The sequence below is a fragment of the Hypanus sabinus genome, chromosome 7, assembly GCF_030144855.1.
Source record: "Hypanus sabinus isolate sHypSab1 chromosome 7, sHypSab1.hap1, whole genome shotgun sequence".
Classification (NCBI taxonomy): domain Eukaryota; kingdom Metazoa; phylum Chordata; class Chondrichthyes; order Myliobatiformes; family Dasyatidae; genus Hypanus; species Hypanus sabinus.
The window spans coordinates 7,899,869-7,918,612 of NC_082712.1; the positions used below are offsets into that span (position 1 = coordinate 7,899,869).

Below are 18,744 nucleotides of genomic sequence, written 5' to 3' on the forward strand. Positions count from 1 at the left end.
CTAAATTACAGATTGAGTTTTTACTAAACTAAATACATATTTCTCTGCAAGGAAAAAAGGCAATAACATTATTTTAAAAAATCATTTCAGCATATAGAAGTTCAACACGAACAAATTCCTAATTAAAATCAGGAAATGCTGTAACTTTTCATCATTATCTGATGATATGTCATTAATCTTGACTATTGCCTCAAAAGGCAGCATTAAGGATTTCCACCACCCAGGACATGCCCTCTTCTCACTGTTATCATCAAAGAGGTGCTGGAGCCAGACGAACCCTCACTCAATGTTTCAGAAACAGCTTCTTTCCCTCCACCATTAGATTTCCAAATGGGCAACAAATCGATGCACTCCACCTCAATTTTTGATCTTTTTGCATTATTTAATTTACTTTGTATGTATAGTTATTATAATTTGTGTTTTTTTTTATTATATATTGCAACCACAAAACAAATTTTTTGACATATGCTGGTGATATTAAACCCAATTCTGATTCCATTTCTTTCCAAAAAGGCTACTTAACCTACTTTTTCTAGCACTTCTTTTACACCCATCTTGTGTTTCTCTGATCATTTAAGAATTGTATCATATAGATTACATTTTCTCTCATCTCTGGTTTTGCCTAAGAAATTAATTCAGCAATCTATGCAGCTTTAAATTTTATGCATGGAATTTTAATATATGACTGAAGAAGCATGCAACATGAAATACCGGAGAAAACTAGAATGCTTAAAAACATTCACAAGAGAAAATCTGCAGATGCTGGAAATCCAAGCCACACACACAAAACGCTGAAGGAACTCAGCAGTCCAGGCAGTATTAAGGAGAAAGAGTACAGCTGACATTTCGGGATGAAAGCCTTCAGCAGCTTTTTTTTTCTAGGAATGGAGGTCTTCAACAGATTATTTAATATAGCTTGGGTAACCAATGGGGGGAAAATTATGAACAGTATACTTAACCGCAATACTGTTCTGCCATTCAGCAAGATCACAGTTGATACACTAACTCAAACAGCATTTCATATGATTTATCCATGTCTATCATTGTCTTTTTATTCAAAAATGCAATGATCAAGTTTGTAGAGTTTCTACAGAATTCCCAAGTCACCAACTTCTGCCTGAAGTAATTTCTTTCTAATTTTAGTTCTAAATGGTTTGCCCTAAATTTTGAGACCATGACCCCTAACCAGGAGATCCAGAGACTATAGCCAGGGAAAACATTCTCCTGCTTACTCTAATCTATCAAGCCCTAAGAATTTTTATGCTTCATTAAGGACACAACCTGTTTTTCTGAACTCTTTAAGAGTAACCTCAAGGACTTAATTTCCATTGATATGACAGATCTTCCATCACAGGAATCAATCTGGTGAATTTTTTTTTGCACTATGGCAATTACACTGTTTTAGGAAATCACAATTGTGCACCATTTTCCAGCTGTATTTGAACCAAGGCAGTAAAATAATTGAAGCAAAACACTTTCATTCATACTCAAATCTAATTGCAATGAAAGCTAACACATTTGTCTTCCTATGCTCCTGATGTGCAGTAGTTTTCATAGACAAATGATGACACCCTGTTTTTTTTGAACACTTCAAAGATGTGTGGGTCACTAGGTTGAAGGATTACACAGCTGTAACTGGGTGGCACAGGAAGGGCCACTTATGCGCTGCATCTCTAAACTAATAAAATGATCATTATTTCTCAATCCCTCATTAACTTAAAAAATGTTCTTTTGCATAGTTTACTATTTGCCACAATGTGGTCTAATCACTTAATGTCTGTATTCCATTGAAGGCTATGATGGCTGTATAATGAGCTTTCTGAGCTAGAGATCCAGTATAGCAAGGATGATAAATTTTAATAGCTATTAAGAATGGCACCTTTCAACAGAATAAAATAAAGTGCTGTAATGTTAGCTGTTAGTTTATGCTGCAGTATCCATGAAGTAGAGAGCAGGGGGCTTGAAGAAAGTGGATAAAATCTTTAGATTTAGTTTTTTATTTAAAAAAAACCTTCCCACTATGAACCAAACAATAAAGCTTAAAGAAAGCAAGAGGAAAAAACACAGGCCTTAAGCTTTGTAGATGTCTTTCAGGAACAAGATTTTGACTTAAGAAATATAATTGGTTATCAGGCCAACATTTTATTTTAAAATTGCAGATCAGAATTGGCTGCCAATGACATTCAGAGGCTTCTTTTTTTAAAAACAAAAATATCTGAGGAATCTGTACTGACTCATTGCATAAAAATGTCTACATTGTCAGTCATGTAAGTAACTGGTGCAGGAAGCCAAAAAAAAAATCACTACCGAAGTATTAAAGCTTATCTTTTCACTTGGCATCAGATATCACTTGATCTTGTTGAACAACTCCCTGGAGTTGCTCTGTGCATTACAAAGTATTTTAAAAAGGTGCTGCAGTTACCCATGCTAAAAGCAGGGAAAGACTGCAATATAAGTTAAACAATGAGTGCTATAAATTTCAACGAAATGTTACACTTCACCAAATGTCACAAACAAAGTAGAGCTCAACTACCTTGTATGATGTGCAAACAAGTACCACAGTCAATTAGACCAAAAGACTTTGGAGCAGAATTAAGCCATTTTGCCTATTGAGTCTGCTCCGACATTCCGTCATGGCTGATTTATTATCCCTCTCAACCCTGTACTCCTGCCTTCTCCTCAAAACCTTTGATGCACTTACTAATCAATTAATTACCTCAGCAGTAAACACACAACTTTTACACAAGGCTACCAAAGATCTCATGATACCTGAAACATGTCACAACTAATATGTTTTTCAAATTTAGTTAACGTTGAAAAACAAAAAGCTTACTAAAAAGAGACACCCTTAATTACATCTTTGTGGGCAGCACAGGGGCATAGCTGGTGGATCTGCTGCTTGTCAGCTCTAGCTAATCAGGTTCAATCCCAATTCTTGAGCTGTCTGTGTGAGTTTGAATATTCACCTCCCCTGAGAATCTCGTGGTTGTTTGACTGGATTCTCCATCTTTTCCCTACGTGCCAAAAACATGTGGGTCAGTAAGTTAACTAGACGTTGTAAACTGCCCTGGTGTTTATGTGAGTGATGGAATCTTGGGATAGTTTATGGGAATACAGGGAGAATAAAATAGATTTAGTGCAGGTTTCATGTGAATGGATGGCTGATGGTCAGCATGGGCTCAGTGGGCTGAAGTCCCTGTTTCTTGTACATCTCCATGACTCATACAAAAGAAGCACCTGCCTGGTATGGATGGATTATCAGGAATGATTGAAAATCCAAACTTCAGCCTGAAACAATGAAAGACATTTTGTTTGTTTTGTGGCACTGAACATGTCATGTTGATTTATCTGAGAAATCAGGAATATTTGTCCATGTCATCTTCAGCCTGCATTTAACCAAAGGCATTTTGTTTGTTTCGCTCAAATTTCTTTAGTAATAGTGACACAGCCATAAATTCGAACCTGCAGCATTGCAGAAACTGAGTATCTAATGGATTAAAATTCTAAAAGCACACAAATGAAATACCTCACACAAGAGAAAATCTGCAGATGCTGGAAATGAAATACATCCGCTCCTTCATATGAAAAAATTTGAAGGAATCATTACTGCAGATAAGCATCAGGACATGATCATGATTAGAGAAAGGAAATATTCCAAGAATCAATTAACTCAAGAAGATTGTCATCAAAGCATGTAATGCCAAAACTCCACGAGAACCTGATGAATTTTAGAGATATGAACGGAACAGACCTTTCCAGCCCAACGAGTCACAAAGTACTGCAACTCACCTACTTGACCCTAGCTTAAGCCAGGGCAATTTACAATGATCAATTAACCTACCAACCAGTAGGTCTTTGGACTGTGGGAGGCAACTGGAGCACCAGGAGGAAATGCACGTGCTCATGAGAAGGATGTGCAAACTTCTCGCAGAAGACCCTGGAACAGAACTCTGAAGACCCAAGCTGTAATAGCGACACACTAACCAGAATGCTACCATGGCACCCCTCAATAAACCTGATCCTTCGTACAAGACTTAGATGAGCAGTCATCATGTTTTTTTGGCATATGGATAAAAATACTGTCTCCATAAGACACAGGAGCAAAATTAGGCCATTTGGCCCAACAAGTACAGATCAAAAATGTAAACAAATAGATTCAATTGGTAAAATTGTATAGATCTATGAGGTACTACTTTCACTGAAGCTCTTATTATAGAGGGTAGAAAATGGAATTGACAGTGATGTGTGTCAGTGATGAGATAAACTGGTAAATTTTTGTTACACATAACAAGGTAGAATGAAATGTTCTACATGGATGGCATGCAAAAACAACATTTTTCAAAGTGCATTGAGATTGTACATGGAGAAAACAATGAAAGAATGCAAGGAGCTACAATTACAAAGAAAGTGCAGTGCAGGCAGAGAATGAGGTGTAAAGTCATAAAGTACATTGCGAAGTTAACAGTCTATTTAGGGGTCTATTCAATAGTTGTGCAACAGTGGGATAGAAGCTGAACTTGAGCCTGATCAGAATCAGGTTTATTATCACTGGCACGTGTCATGAAATTTGTTAACTTAGTAGCAGCAGTACAATGTAATACAAGACAATATAGAAAGAAAAAATAAGTAAATCAGTTACAGTAAGTATACATGTGTAAATCAAATAGATTAAACATAGTGCAAAGACAGAAATAACATTTTTAAAAAGTGAGGTGGTGTTCATGGGTTCAATGTTCATTTAGGAATCCTATGGCAGAGGAGAAGAAGCTGTTCATGAATCACTGAGTTTCTGCCTTCAGGCTTCTGCACCCCCTTCCTCCCTTCCTGATGGTAACAATAAGAGAGCATTTCCAAGCTGATGGAAGTCCCAAATAAAGGACGTCACCTTTCTGAGGCATCATTCTTTGAAGATGTCTTGGATACTATGGAGGCTACTACTCTAGATAGAACTGACTAATTCTACAACTTTCTGTACCTTCTTTTGGTCCTGTACAGCAGCCCCCACAAACCAATTAGTGATGCAGCCTGTCAGAATGTTCTCCATGGTACATCTATATTTTGAGTCTTTTAGGTGACAAATCAAATCTCTTCAAACTCCTAATGAAGCATAGTCACTGCCTTGCCTTCTTTAGAGCTGCATTGATATGTTGGAACTGGGTTTGGTCCTCAGATCGTGACACCCAGAAACTTGAAATTGCTCACTCTTTCCAGTTCCGATTCCTTTATGGGGATTGATTTGCGCTCCCTCACCTTAACCTTCCTGAAGTCCACAATCAGCTCTTTCGTCTTAATGATGTTGAATGCAAGGTTGTTGCTGTGACACCACTCAACTAACTGGTATATCTCGCTCCTGTACACCCTCTCATCTCCATCTGCGATTCTACCAACAACGGTTGTATCATCAGCAAATTTATGGATGGTATTTGAACTATACCTACTTAATGGCTTTTGAATCTTCTGCCTGATTTTGGGGGGCGGAGGGGGAAGAGAAAGAAGAGACAGAGAATATCTAGGATGGGTGGGGGTCTTTGATAACTTGATTATGTCATAAGATTGATGATAATGTCTTAATATTTTAAATTTTTAGCATCATGTATAGTATAAAGTATTATCAACAGTACATCCAGCAGCAATCCACTTTTTGATTACATTTTGTACAGCTCTCTACTTGCATGGTGAACAAGAAATGAAAGGACAATTACTTTTCGCAGTGGTCAATTGGGACAAAAAAACAATTTAAAACTGTAGTAATTTGGTGTATATCTTGGCAAGGTTAGTTCAATGGGGATAACAATAACAACATGGAAAAATTGCACTGAAATGGAGAAAAGGTGCGCAGTCATTAACAATGTAGTGTTATGGACATTTCTGGTTTGTGCACCGGATTACCAAGCATCTTAAAGTGGCATCACAAACCATTTATAATTTGCTGAATTTCAAAAAGTTATGTTAAGAAATTAAGTGAAGATTTTTCAACTCAAGACACTTTGTAGACTTAAATTCAAAACATTCAACAATTTCAAATAATAATCTGATGAAAGATCTTCTGTTTCATTCTCCACAGATGCTTCTTGACCTTCTGAGTGTTCTCATAACTTTATTATTTTAATGTGGGTAATAATCACTGCTCATCACTGTAATAGCAGGTAATAACATTGACACACACAGCACTTCAACCAATTATGTCTCAGACATATAGCTGACGTGTGGAGAAAAGAACAGATTAGAACCTATGCTGTGCTGTACTGTTCTAGGTTCTATATCCTATTGCCTTGTACCTTTTCCCCCTTTTAATTCTAGTTGTAAATTGGCCTCCTTAAGTGAAGTGGCAATAACAAAATATTTGTCTTCTTGATGTCCGAGTACTTTAATACACTTGACCATATACTGTTCCTCAACTAAGAGACAGTAGCAGATTGGTCAAGATATTGGATGAGCATCCAAAAACAAGAACTGAAGGCATGTCAGATATGGAAGAAAATCTGCCACTTGCTCCATCTCACTGCCACGTAATCCCAGGTCTATCACCGTAGTTAGCACTGAACTACCCTAAAATGGTTTAGCAAACTACTTACCTACTTTACATTTTGAAACGTTGCTTTTTGTTTGCACTACTTTGTAATTTATGTTCATTTTATGTCTTTGCACTGTACTGCTGACAAATAAAAAATTTCATGTCATGCAAGATGTAATAAACCGGATTCGAATTAGTTCAGGGAATGGTCTACCCAATGACATCCCATAAAGAAAATCTCTGAACTAGGATGGCGAGAAGGAATTGGGTGGAGCATTAACTCCTACAACTGGTTCCATTCTAATTTATTCATTTTTTTTAAATACTGTTTTCCTGCTCCAGAAATGTACTTGTTCTGTGGACCAAATCTTAATTACTTGTCCACAGCAAACCTTGCACAGTCTAATAAGACAAAGATAGCCACAGACAATTTTTCAGTACTTTATTTGGACGCTACCACATTTAATAAATGCACATGCAAACAAGATTATTTTATCCCCAATTTATTAATGTATCAGCACAATAGAATTGCTGAGCTCTTATTATACTTGTGTGCATGCTCAATGTTGTAAAGGAATTACTGCATGGATACCAATAGAATGCTGGAGGAACTCAGGTCAGGCAACAATTTGGAATAGTGACATTTCAGACCAAAAACCTTCGTCAGGACCTTATGAATCCTGATGAAGAGTCTTGGCCCAAAACATTAACTGTTTATTCCTCTCCGTATATGCCACCTGACCTGCTGAATTCCTCTAGCTTGCAGAATCTCTTATTTTGCCTTTGTATTGTGTTATACTTAGATTTGGCCAAATGCCTACAAGCATTTATAACAAATTTAGAAAATTGATAAAAAAGTGCTGTAATCTTGAGAGAAGAAGGAATGAATAATGTCTATGATAAGAGTGGAGACCAAGCTGATAGAGCAGAGACCAGTTAACACAATAAACTTGTTGCTTAAACAATAGATGAAAAGGCAACTTAGGAAAGAAACAAAAGAACATGTTAGAATTGCAAGAAGCAGAACACAACACCTGCCAGAAATCAAACTAAAGAGAAGGAGGGAGATACCCAACAGATAATGCACCACCCATGGGCTACAACATATCTGGTTAGAAGATGTGCAGCTGTTCCTCAAGTTTACAATGGGCATCATTACAATAGTACACAAGATGCTGAATCGAAGTCACAGGTGACAGGAAGCTCAGGGTCACTCATGCCAACAATGGAGATGTTCTGCAGTTACCCACTAGTTTCACCATGACCAGACACCTGAAGCACTTCATGACCTGAAGCAGGTCATGATAGAGTGACCTGATGGTACTTACTTAGGCATATTATCACATTTTGCTAAGGTACCAGGGTGAGTGGTCTTCTTAAAGCAAAGATCAGACTGAAGCAGGGAAAACAAAACAGAACCGCAAAGTAATGCTGCAGTTTTGCAAAACTCTGGTAAGACCACACTTCCAGTATTGTGTACACAAGAGATTCTGCAGTTGCTGGAAATTCAGAATAACACACAAAATGTTGGACGAACTTAGTAAGTCATGTAAGTATCTGTGGAGAGCAATAAAGAGTTGATGTTTTGGGCCAAGATATGGAATATTGGGCACAGTTTGGTCACCCCATTATAGAAAGGGTGAGAAAGCAAAAGAGAAACTGCAGAGGAAATCTAGCAGGATGTTGCCTGGATTAGAGTATGTTTTATGAGAAAAAATTGAGTGATCGAAAGCCTTTCTCTTTGAAGTGGAAGATGAGGTCACTTGATAGAGGTGTACAAGATAATAAGAGCCTTAAGTAGAGTGAACAACATTTTATCTCTGCCTCCACCCCACTCACCACCCCTCACCTCAAGTGGCAATGGCAAATACCAGAAAACATCCTTTTAAGTTGAGTGGAGAAAATTGTAAGGAATATGACAAAGGTAGTTTATATTAAATAAGAGTGGTGTGTGCCTGGAAAACCCTGGCAGGGATGTTAGTAGAAGCTGACAGATTGGGCACATTTGCAAGACTATTAGATTTGTACATGATATCCTGAAATGGGAAAGTGAACAGCCAGAGGTCGTGGTACATATTGGTGACAACTAACTAGTCTAGTGATGCCATCCACTGACCACCACGCTGGTTCCTCCCCATGCCACCAAAGTGGCTGCACCATTGACCCTTTTGGATTCATTTGCCACAGACACCATTAGACGCCCTGCTGCTGGAGTCCTCGTTGGGTGCAGCCTTTGCCTGAAGAGGCATAACCTACAAAGCAGCAAAGGCATGCTTTCACATACTTAGGAAGCACTGTGACCAACACCAACTCATCATAAGGTGTTGTTCTTCCAACTCGAGTGTGGCCTTAAGCAGGATCTCCCAGTGGCCACACATTTTAATTCCACGTACCATTCCCATTCTGATATGTCTATCCATGCACTCCTCTACTGTCAAGATGAAGCCACACTCAGGTTGGAGGAACAACACTTTATATACCAGCTGGGTAGCCTCCAACCTGATGTCATGAACATTGACTTCTCTAACTTCCGTTAATGTCCCTCCTCCCCTTCTTACCCCATCCCTGACATATTTAGTTGTTTGGTTTTTTTCTCCCTCTCTGCCCATCACTCTGCCTGTTCTCCATCTCCCTCTGGTGTTCCCCTCCCCCCTTTCTTTCTCCCTAGGCTTCCTGTCCTATGATCCTTTCCCTTCTCTAGCTCTGTATCCCTTTCGCCAATCACCTTTCTGGCTCTCAGCTTCACCCCACCCCCTCCGATCTTCTCCTATCATTTCGCATTTTCCCCTCTCCCTCCTACTTTCAAATCTCTTACTATCTTTCCTTTCAGTTAGTCCTGATGAAGGGTCTCGGCCCGAAACGTCAACAGCGCGTCTCCTTATAGATGCTGCCTGGCCTGCTGCGTTCCACCAGCATTTTGTGTGTTGCTTACAAGAACTTTGCCTGGATTGGGGAGCGTGCCTTATGAGAATAGGTTAAATGAACTCAATCTTTTCTCCCTGGAGCGATGGAGGATGGGAGGTGGCCTTCTAGAGGTGTACAAGATAAATGAAAGCCACTGATCATATAGATAGTCAGAAGTTTTTTTCCCCCAGGGCTGAAATGGCTAACGTGAGAGGGCACAATCTTAAGGTGCTTGGAAGTAGGTACAGGGAAGATGTCAGGAGCAAGATGATGTTGTTGTTGTTGCTGTTTTTAAAAACAGAGTGGTGAGTACATGGAATGGGCTGTCGGCGATGGTGGTGGAGGCGGATATGATAGGGTCTTTTAGACTCCTGGATAAGTACATGGGAGTTTAGAAAAATAGAGGGCTCTGGGTAGAAATTAGGTAATTTCTAAAGTAAGTACATGTTCAGCACAGCATTGTAGGCCAAAGGGCCTGTATTGTACAGTAGTTTTATGTTCTATGAAAGAAAAATGGACGGTTATGTGAGAGGGAAGGATTTGATTGATCTTGGAGTAGGTTAAAAGGTCTGCAATACATAATGGATCAAAAGGGCCTGCACTGTGATGTCATGTTCTATGAAAATATTGCTAGTGACCCAGCTACAAACTCCCAGTCACTATCTTTGCTGAGAAAGGCAAAGAATATAACATTAAATGAAGTACGTTTTGTTTTATATACTGTATAAAATTCAGTATTTACTGTAACTCAAACAACCCTAAAACCTAGACTCACTTTTGAGGACTTTTTACAATTCTCAGTATTATTTTATTTGCAGTTAGTCTTTTGTACCTTGGTTGTTGGTCAATTTTTACATGTTTATGCATAGTTTTATATAAAATTTCACTGTTTCCCTCTTCCTGTAAACACCTGCAAGGAAACGTATCTTTATGTAGCATATAGCAACATTACTTCCTATGTCAACATCAAGGAAAAGGAGAGAGACATCACCTCTATCAGTGATTATGCAGAGGATTTAGGTGACAAGAGACATATATAAACCTATCTACTCCATACAGCCTCCATATCTCTAACACTAACATTTCGTCTCTCTAACTCTGGCTGTCCACACATCCTTCTTCCCTTTGCCCTCCATGATGAAAAAGCTCCTCTCTTAAAACAAATAAATTTTACAGAACATATAACACACTAAAAGTGAAAGACTGTTCTGCAATAGCACTCAGGAATTAAATGAACCACATCCCCTTACTTTTTTTTAATAAAAAAATGGAATATCCACTCTAAAATTTTATCCTGGATGGTGGGAAAATGTTGGAAAAGGTTAGTAACTTTCTTTGTTACAAAGTATTGCACCTCTGGACTGAATACAAACACTGATCTCTAATAGTCTGGGAAATGCCATCACCCTCCAACCATAAGCAACTGCCTTGTGTAAATCTTTACTCATATTCATGAAACAAAATAGATGACAAGTTAATGCAAACACGTGCTTTAGATTAGAGCAGAACTACTGCGCAAGGAAAAGCAATATTGAGTGCAGAGTTCAACAACAACAGGTCAGTAAGTACCTTTCTAACAGGGTTAGTGCGATTTAAGGCTTGCTCTGAGAGATCGAGACCATCAATAAATTCCGTACAGTCTGAGAGTGGTGCATCCTGCAACAGTAAATTGAGTAAAAAGTGCAAACCAAACCCTCTCAAAGACTGGATAACTCATGTTATTTTCCATGCAGCTTATATTTGACAGCAGCAGGATGGTGAGAGGATGGCATGCAGACTATACCCCAATACTGAATGATGAACACAAGGGATTCTAACCAGTCAAACTTTCATAATCTCATACATAAATTTTAGTAAGTTTACCAGAAGCTTTAAAGGAATATAACAACTGTACTTACTGAGTGCCACAGTCAAAACTACCACTTCCTTTTGGGGTGCATGTTAAAATGTTGAATTATTAGTTTTGGTTTGTTAATAACTTTTAATTAAAAATTGTGGAACATTTACTCCAATTCATGCTAGAGTTTTCCTAACAAAGGACCAATATACCAAAAATGCCACTGTTACAGGTGTCCAAATTTCTTGTTCTACCAGTAGCAATTGGATCATTTCATACAAGTACAAGAGACTATGAGCCCCTTGAATCATTTTTACTGGAATTATTTTTCCCCTGGTGTAAGAAAGAGCCAGGCAAAATCTCAAAGGTTAAAGCAGATTATAAAAGGTACTTCAAACAACTTGTGTTAGTCAATTAACTCATTATTAAAAACATTAAATCTAAAGGCATGTTTTAAATCATAAGGAAATACATCAAGAGCATCAATAGTTGTTGAAAATAAACAAGACACTGGCTATAATCACATCAGACATTTTCAGCAACCTGCAAACAGATTCCATACAATTCTATTAGATCAGTATTTTTCGATGTTTTCCAGATTAAATTCTAGGTTACTTTTTTAAAAAACCACTCTTCTGAAATACAGATTTGTTACCTTATATCATGATAGTGTACTAGAGTCTTAAAAAAAACACTACCAAGAACTTAGTCTAATGAAAATTTAACGATCTCCAATTTAATTAAAATACAACATTCCAATAAATGAGGTTTTGAAAGCCTGACCAGTATTTTCAGCATGCTTATGACATCAAAATATGATATCTACTGTGTCATCTCTTAAGATCATTACAGAACATGCATTGATGACTGCATTCACCAATGATTTGCGGGGGCTCTAATGGACATGCTAATTAACCCAATGTCAATATTATTCTTACTCTAATTTATCTGCATCTTTGTTTGAATATTTAAATACAAATGGACAGAATATCACTTGCACTTACCTCCCATATAGATAAATTCTGCCATTTAAAGAACAGTGTTTACAAAACATTAGGCAATGATAATGCAAACCAGATGCTGACAACAGATACCACTGTAATATCTCTCAATTCTATACTCACCTGAGTAAAAGACCTATCCAGTACAACTCCACATAACAACTGAGACTGAGGCCCGGCTGTCTTTATATCTTGCAAATTTTGCTCCCGAATCTAAAGATAAAGCAAGAAAACCATTACTTTAGTCTTCATGGACAAGGATCATACTTTATTTGTCCATCAGTTTCATGGACTATTGTTTGACTTACAAATTACTAAACTTTTCACTCCAACTGGTACCCAGCTCAGTGACAAAATAAGGGACTATTGCAATTTTCTGCAAAATAACCCAAAGTGACTCAATTGGAACACTAGGATTACATTCCAATTCAGATTATGGAAAGAAAAAAAAACATTTTTATGGATAGAAAGGTATAGTTTCTATCTCACCACTGCATAAAGGTTATTACATTCACATCAAGTCTTCTGCACCAGCTGCCACTCTGCATTCAGAAACAACCTGCCAAATGGAAGATTGGTGGCCATTCAAACATTTTTCTCAGTCTTTTAATTAGGTAATGGCTGCCTTGTAGCGATGTGCTACACACAGTGCTGAAATAACGACACGCAGTCGTTAAGTCGTTTTGGAGACTCGTTTATTCAAACTTCGCGGCGCTGGCATTTAATCCCTAGCGCCCGCCCTCTCCGGGCGGAAATTACGTCAGAAGTGCATTACCAAAGTCTCCCCACCGTGCGCTGGCTATTTGTGAGCCGGTTCACCTATGCAGAAAGTGAGTCGCCACAAAACCCCCCACCCCCCAATGTCCACAGTCTGGATCAGCCTCTGTTTGGGAGGTCTGCCTCGACTGAACCTCGACTGGCTGTGCAAAGTCCACATGGGCTGGTTTGAGTCAGTCCACCGTGAAAACCTCCTCTTTCCCCCCAACGTCCAGAACGTACGTGGACCTGTTGTTGTTGATTACCTTGAATAGCCCTTCGTACGGCTGCTGTAGTGGTGCCCAGTGTCCGCCCCTTCATACAATCACAAACTTACAGTTCTGCAGGTTCATGGGTCGGGGTCTGTCCGTGCTGTGAAGTTGGTATGGGGGCCAGGTTGCCGAGCCTTTCGCGTAGCCTGAACAGGACTGCTGAAGGTTCTTCTTCTTGCCCCTTTGGGGCTGGTATGAACTCTCCCGGGACAGCCAGGGGCCGTACAACAACTCGGCTGACGAGGTGTGCAGATCCTCTTTGGGCGCTGTACGAATTCCAAGCAGGACCCAGGGAAGCACGTCCACTCAGTTAGGTCCTCTCAGGCGGGCCATGAGAGCCAACTTCAAGTGACGGTGGAAGCGTTCCACCAGTCCATTTGACTGTGGGTGGTAGGCAGTTGTGTGGTGTAGCTGCATTCCCAACAGGCTGGCCACAGCTGACCACAGGCTGGAGGTGAACTGGGCGCCTCTGTCAGAGGTAATGTGGGCCGGTACCCTGAAGCGTGCTACCCAGGTTGCGATCAGTGCTTGGGCGCAGGAATTGGCAGATGTGTTGGTGAGTGGGGCTGCCTCTGGCCACCTTGTGAACCGGTCTACCATAGTTAGGAGGTACCGCGCTCCTCCGGACACTGGTAGGGGGCCCACGATATCCACATGAATGTGGTCGAACCTCCAGTGGGTGGGTTCAAATTGCTGTGGCGGGGCTTTAGTGTGCTGCTGCACCTTGGCTGTTTGGCACTGCGCGCACGTTCTGGCCCATTCACCGACCTGCTTGCGAAGTCCGTGCCACACGAACTTGCTGGAGACCAGCCGGACGGTTGTCCTGATAGATGGGCGCTCCAAACCGCGATTGGAGTCGAAAACTCACCGCCTCCAGGCTGCCGGGATGATGGGGCGAGGCTCATCTCTCTATATCCTCAGCTTCATTAAGATTTTTCACTGAGTGTTTGCTACACCCTTTGAAGTGCACGTTAAAAAAATTTACACTAAGATTTGTGCAAAGTATTTCTTAATTTCACCCTCAAGTAGCCAGGCTTCATTGCTATGTGTCAGCACCACACCTCCCCAAACCTTAAGCAGCTAGCATTTTTGACGTTGCAATGCTAAAAAACCCCTTGGAATACAAGAGAAGGTATACAGCACATTTAAGGGAACACTTGAAATGATGAAACGTTACTGGGAGACTATATGCAACATTTCAATTTCAACTCAGTGAAAGAAAGTGCACTGAGACTACAAAATTATAGTGGAAGTTAATCAACCACAAAAGAGGAAAGCTGGCTTTTTTAGTATTGATGAAAGAATGTGAGAAAATGACATGGAGACTGACTGGAATTTCACAAATAATACAGTACTGACTGGAATTTCACAAATAATGCAGTATTTCAAAGGTTTTGATCTTTTGAAAATAATTCAAATACAACTAGAACTAAACAAACACTCACTTAACAGCAAAAACAATCACAGTAACACAATTAACACTGGCACTCTCTACAGGGATGTGCGCTCAGCCCACTGCTCTACTCTTTCTACATCCATGACTAAGTGGCTAAGCATAGCTCAAATAGCATCTACAGAATAAATTTGCTGATGACACCGCCATTGTTGGCAGAATTTCAGATGGTGATGAAAGAGATACACCAGTTAGTTGGATGGTGCAACAACTTTGCACTCAATGTCAGCAAGACCAAAGAGCTGATTGCATACTTCAGGAAGACAAGGGAACACAAATCAACCCTCAGAGAGATCAGAAGTGAGCATTTTCAAGTTCCTAGGTATCAATATCACTGAAGACCTAACCTGACAACATATTGATAGAGCTGTTAAGGTGGCAAGACAATGGCTACATTTAAATGGCAGTTTTAGAAGATTTTTAAGACACTCAAAAACTACAAATGCACTGTGGAGAGCATTCTGACCGGCTGCATCAGCATCTCATATGGGGGGTGGTGTTCTACGACACAAGATCAAAATAAGTTGCAGAAACTGGCAAAATTAGTCATGGGTACCTGCTCCAAGGTATCCAAAGTATCTTCAAGGACTGGTGCCTTAGGAAAGCAGCGTCCATCATTAAGGATCCCCACCACCCAGGACTTGCTCTTTTTACACTGTTGCCATTGGGAAGGAGGTACATAAGCCTGAAGGAACATGCTCAGCAATTCAGGAACAGCTTCTTCCTCTCTGTCATCCAATTTCTAAATGGACATTGAACCCATGGACACAATCTCATTAATTTTTTATTTCTGCTATTTTGCACTACTTATTTTTAACCTAACTATTTAATAGACAGGCCACAAACACACACACATACATGTGTGATTGTACATATAAACATGTGGCCCTTTGAACCTGTTCTGTCATTCACTAAGAGCATGGGCAACTTGATCTTTGGATTTAAAAATCAAATTCTTACCCAAGCCTGATCATTCCTACTTTAACTACAGTCCAAAACTTGAATACATCTGCTTACTCCCATATGTCTGGAGTAGAGGAGTACAAACATTCAAGATCATTTGGTTGACAGGTTATGAACACATGAATTTCAACATTCCTGGCATTGTTTAAATGCAAGCATAAACTTGGTACATAAATTTGTTCATTCTCCCTTAATACTGTGCAGATTCATTTATCACATGTACATCAAAAGATATAGTGAAATGCATCATTTGTGTTAACAGCACAACCCAAGAATATGCTGGTGGCAATCTGCAAGTGTTGGCACACATTCTGGTGCCAACATAGTATGGCCACAATGTTCAACAGAACAGCAGCAGCATATTTCAAGCAGAAATAAAGCAACATCTATGCATACAAGTTCTGAAATTTCCTTCATCATAATAACACAGAGAACTTTTATTTTTTAACTCCACTTTTCCCCATCACAGGACAAGATCTTTATAGTTCAATCTGTGGTAGTTAAGCCCATACTGTTATGAAGGATGAACAGCTCTGACGGGCAGAAGGGTGCAGAGTTGCCCATGTCCCCCCCCCCCCCCGGGAGAATCACAAACTGCTACTGTTACCACGCTGCTAATGAGAGAGTAGGAGACACAAAAGGAAAACATACTGGGACTGGAACATCTGCTTCAGACAAGGGAGAGATAACACTGGGGGAGAGAGACTTGTTGACCCACCATATTATGACTCCTGAAAGACTTATGGCTCCAGAGAGGGCTGTTTACTTGGTACCATTCTGTTCATTAAAATTCCTCAGTGGACAGCCGGAGTGGACTAAGCCATTCAAAACTGATTGACACCTGAGACCCCGGGAGTAGGGATAAAAGTGAGGTCTGGGGAGACACCCCTCAGACACACCAGGAGACACGCTAGTGAGCACTGCTTGGGTGTTGGAACCCACGAGAAGGTGTGGGGCATCGGGACCGAACAAAGGATCGGTCAGTTTAACTCATAGTGTTATAGCAGGGCCGGTGGGGGCTTGTGTGTGTGTCCGCCCTTGCCTGGGTGATGAGACCACCACTGAAGAACGGTCTAGCTGAAGGACAGAGGGGTCATACCTGAATGGCCACAACAACACATCGACGGATCAAGAACGTGTAAAGGAAGTTTGACTGACTGTAGCTGTCACTGTTTGCTCTCTCTCTCTCTCTCCCCAACAACTACAACAAAATCACCAACAACTACCTCAGCACGTATGAACTGAACTGAACTTCATATTCACATATGACAATTCATTATCCCCTAGACATCGATAGAGCTTGTTTATTATTGATTATTATTATACCCACACTTTTAGGTTTAGTATTGCTAATGTGTATTATCTATATATTTGCATTGTTGATATCGATTTGTATATTTTACTAATAAACACTGTTTGAAAATAGTACCACCAGACTCCAACGGATTCTTCTATCTTTGCTGGTCAGACACCCAGTTACGGGGTACGTAACAATACTAAAACTGAAAGCATGAAATGCAGGTTAACAACTTACTTTGAAGCTGGGATTACTGCTGCACTAGTGTCATAGTTTGCTCCCTTCTCCCCAAAATATCAATGAACAAATTGAGGATTCAAAATACAATTTCCTGCCAATGATTAATTACTCACTTATTAAAAATCAAAATCTGTGGCTGTCAATCAACTCAGTACAAAAACTGCTTTGATCCACACCATCAAAAAAGGCTATGGGGAGAAGGCAGGAGAATCAGCTTGAAAGGGACAATAAATTAGCCATGATTGAATGGCAGAGCAGACTCGATGGGCCCAATGGTCTAATTCTGTTCTCATGTTTTATAGTCTAAAACAGGAGAGCCAAAAGGATTTGTGCTTCAACCTTAGCTGATCACAATCTGTATCAATAAATTGGAGGAGGGAGAAGGGTACTGAGTGCAATATATCCAAGATTGCTAATTATTTAAAGGGAGGTAGAAATGCATGCTGCTAGAAAGACGAAAAGATGGAAAACACTTCAGGGATATGGATAGATTAAATGAATAGGCAAAGATGTGACTAATGTAATATAATAAGTAAAAATGCGAGATTATCTGCTTTGCTGAACTACTTGGTGTTGGTATTCAGAGGGAATTGGGTGTCATAAATTACAAAATAAACATGCAAGTATAACAATCAGTTTGGAAAGCAAACAGTACGTTGTTCTTTAGTGCACAAGAATTTGAGAGGGGCTTGGTGAATCCACATCAGGAATATCCCGAACTTCACTAAGCACTAACATTTAAGCATTGTTTTCCCATTCAGAATAGAGGGGTGACCTTTTGGAATGGAGATGAGGTGGAATTTTTTTAGCTAGAGGATGGTGAAACTGTCGAATTCTTTGCCATATGCAGCTGTGAAGACCAGTTCTTTATGTATATTTAAGGCAGAGGGTGATAGATTCCTGATTGGTCAGGGCATGAAGGGATATGGGAAGAAGGCAAGAGTTTGGGTCTGAAAGTAAAATTGGATTAGCCGTGATGAAATGGTGGAGCAGTCTTGATGGGCCAAATGGCCTACTTCTGCTTCTATAGCTTATGGTCTTAACAAGGTGAATAAGGCTAAACCTCTAGCTGTAATCCTTTAGCTCATTTACATAACTTGTTTATATCCTTTTGCCATCCTTGTCACAATTACTTCCCATCTCTGTATCAGCAAACATGAATATTTTATGCTGTATTCCAAATTTAAGACTGTAAACAACTTAGGCCCAGGGCTGATTTCTAAAGCATCCTACTGGTTACAGATGGCGAACCTGATAATGTTATTTAGCCTCTGCTCAGCTTTCTGCCTGTTAAATAGTTGTCCACCCATGTTGCAGTCAACCTCATGCCCATAAATTGTACAGTAACTGTACACTGGTAGCTTATTAGATTGTGGGATTCCAAATATACCAGAATCATTGGATTTCCTCTACTGCATTAGATTAGTCCCAAAGAACAAATAAGCTGTTAAACATGATATTGCTCCTCAAACTACGGTCAACTATTTTTTCATTCTTGCCTAGAAAA

At 39.7% G+C, this 18,744-nt stretch overlaps 1 protein-coding gene across 8 annotated transcripts in view; it reads right to left on the bottom strand.

Annotated features, from left to right (window-relative positions):
• add1 (adducin 1 (alpha)) overlaps nucleotides 1–18,744 on the bottom strand; it is a 173,261-nt gene that overhangs the window by 26,369 nt on the left and 128,148 nt on the right. For all 8 annotated transcript variants that reach the window (XM_059974140.1, XM_059974139.1, XM_059974138.1 and 5 more), the window contains one exon: nucleotides 12,380–12,469. In XM_059974140.1, coding sequence (XP_059830123.1) covers nucleotides 12,380–12,469 — 90 coding nt within the window. The remainder of the gene's footprint in view (nucleotides 1–12,379; nucleotides 12,470–18,744) is intronic.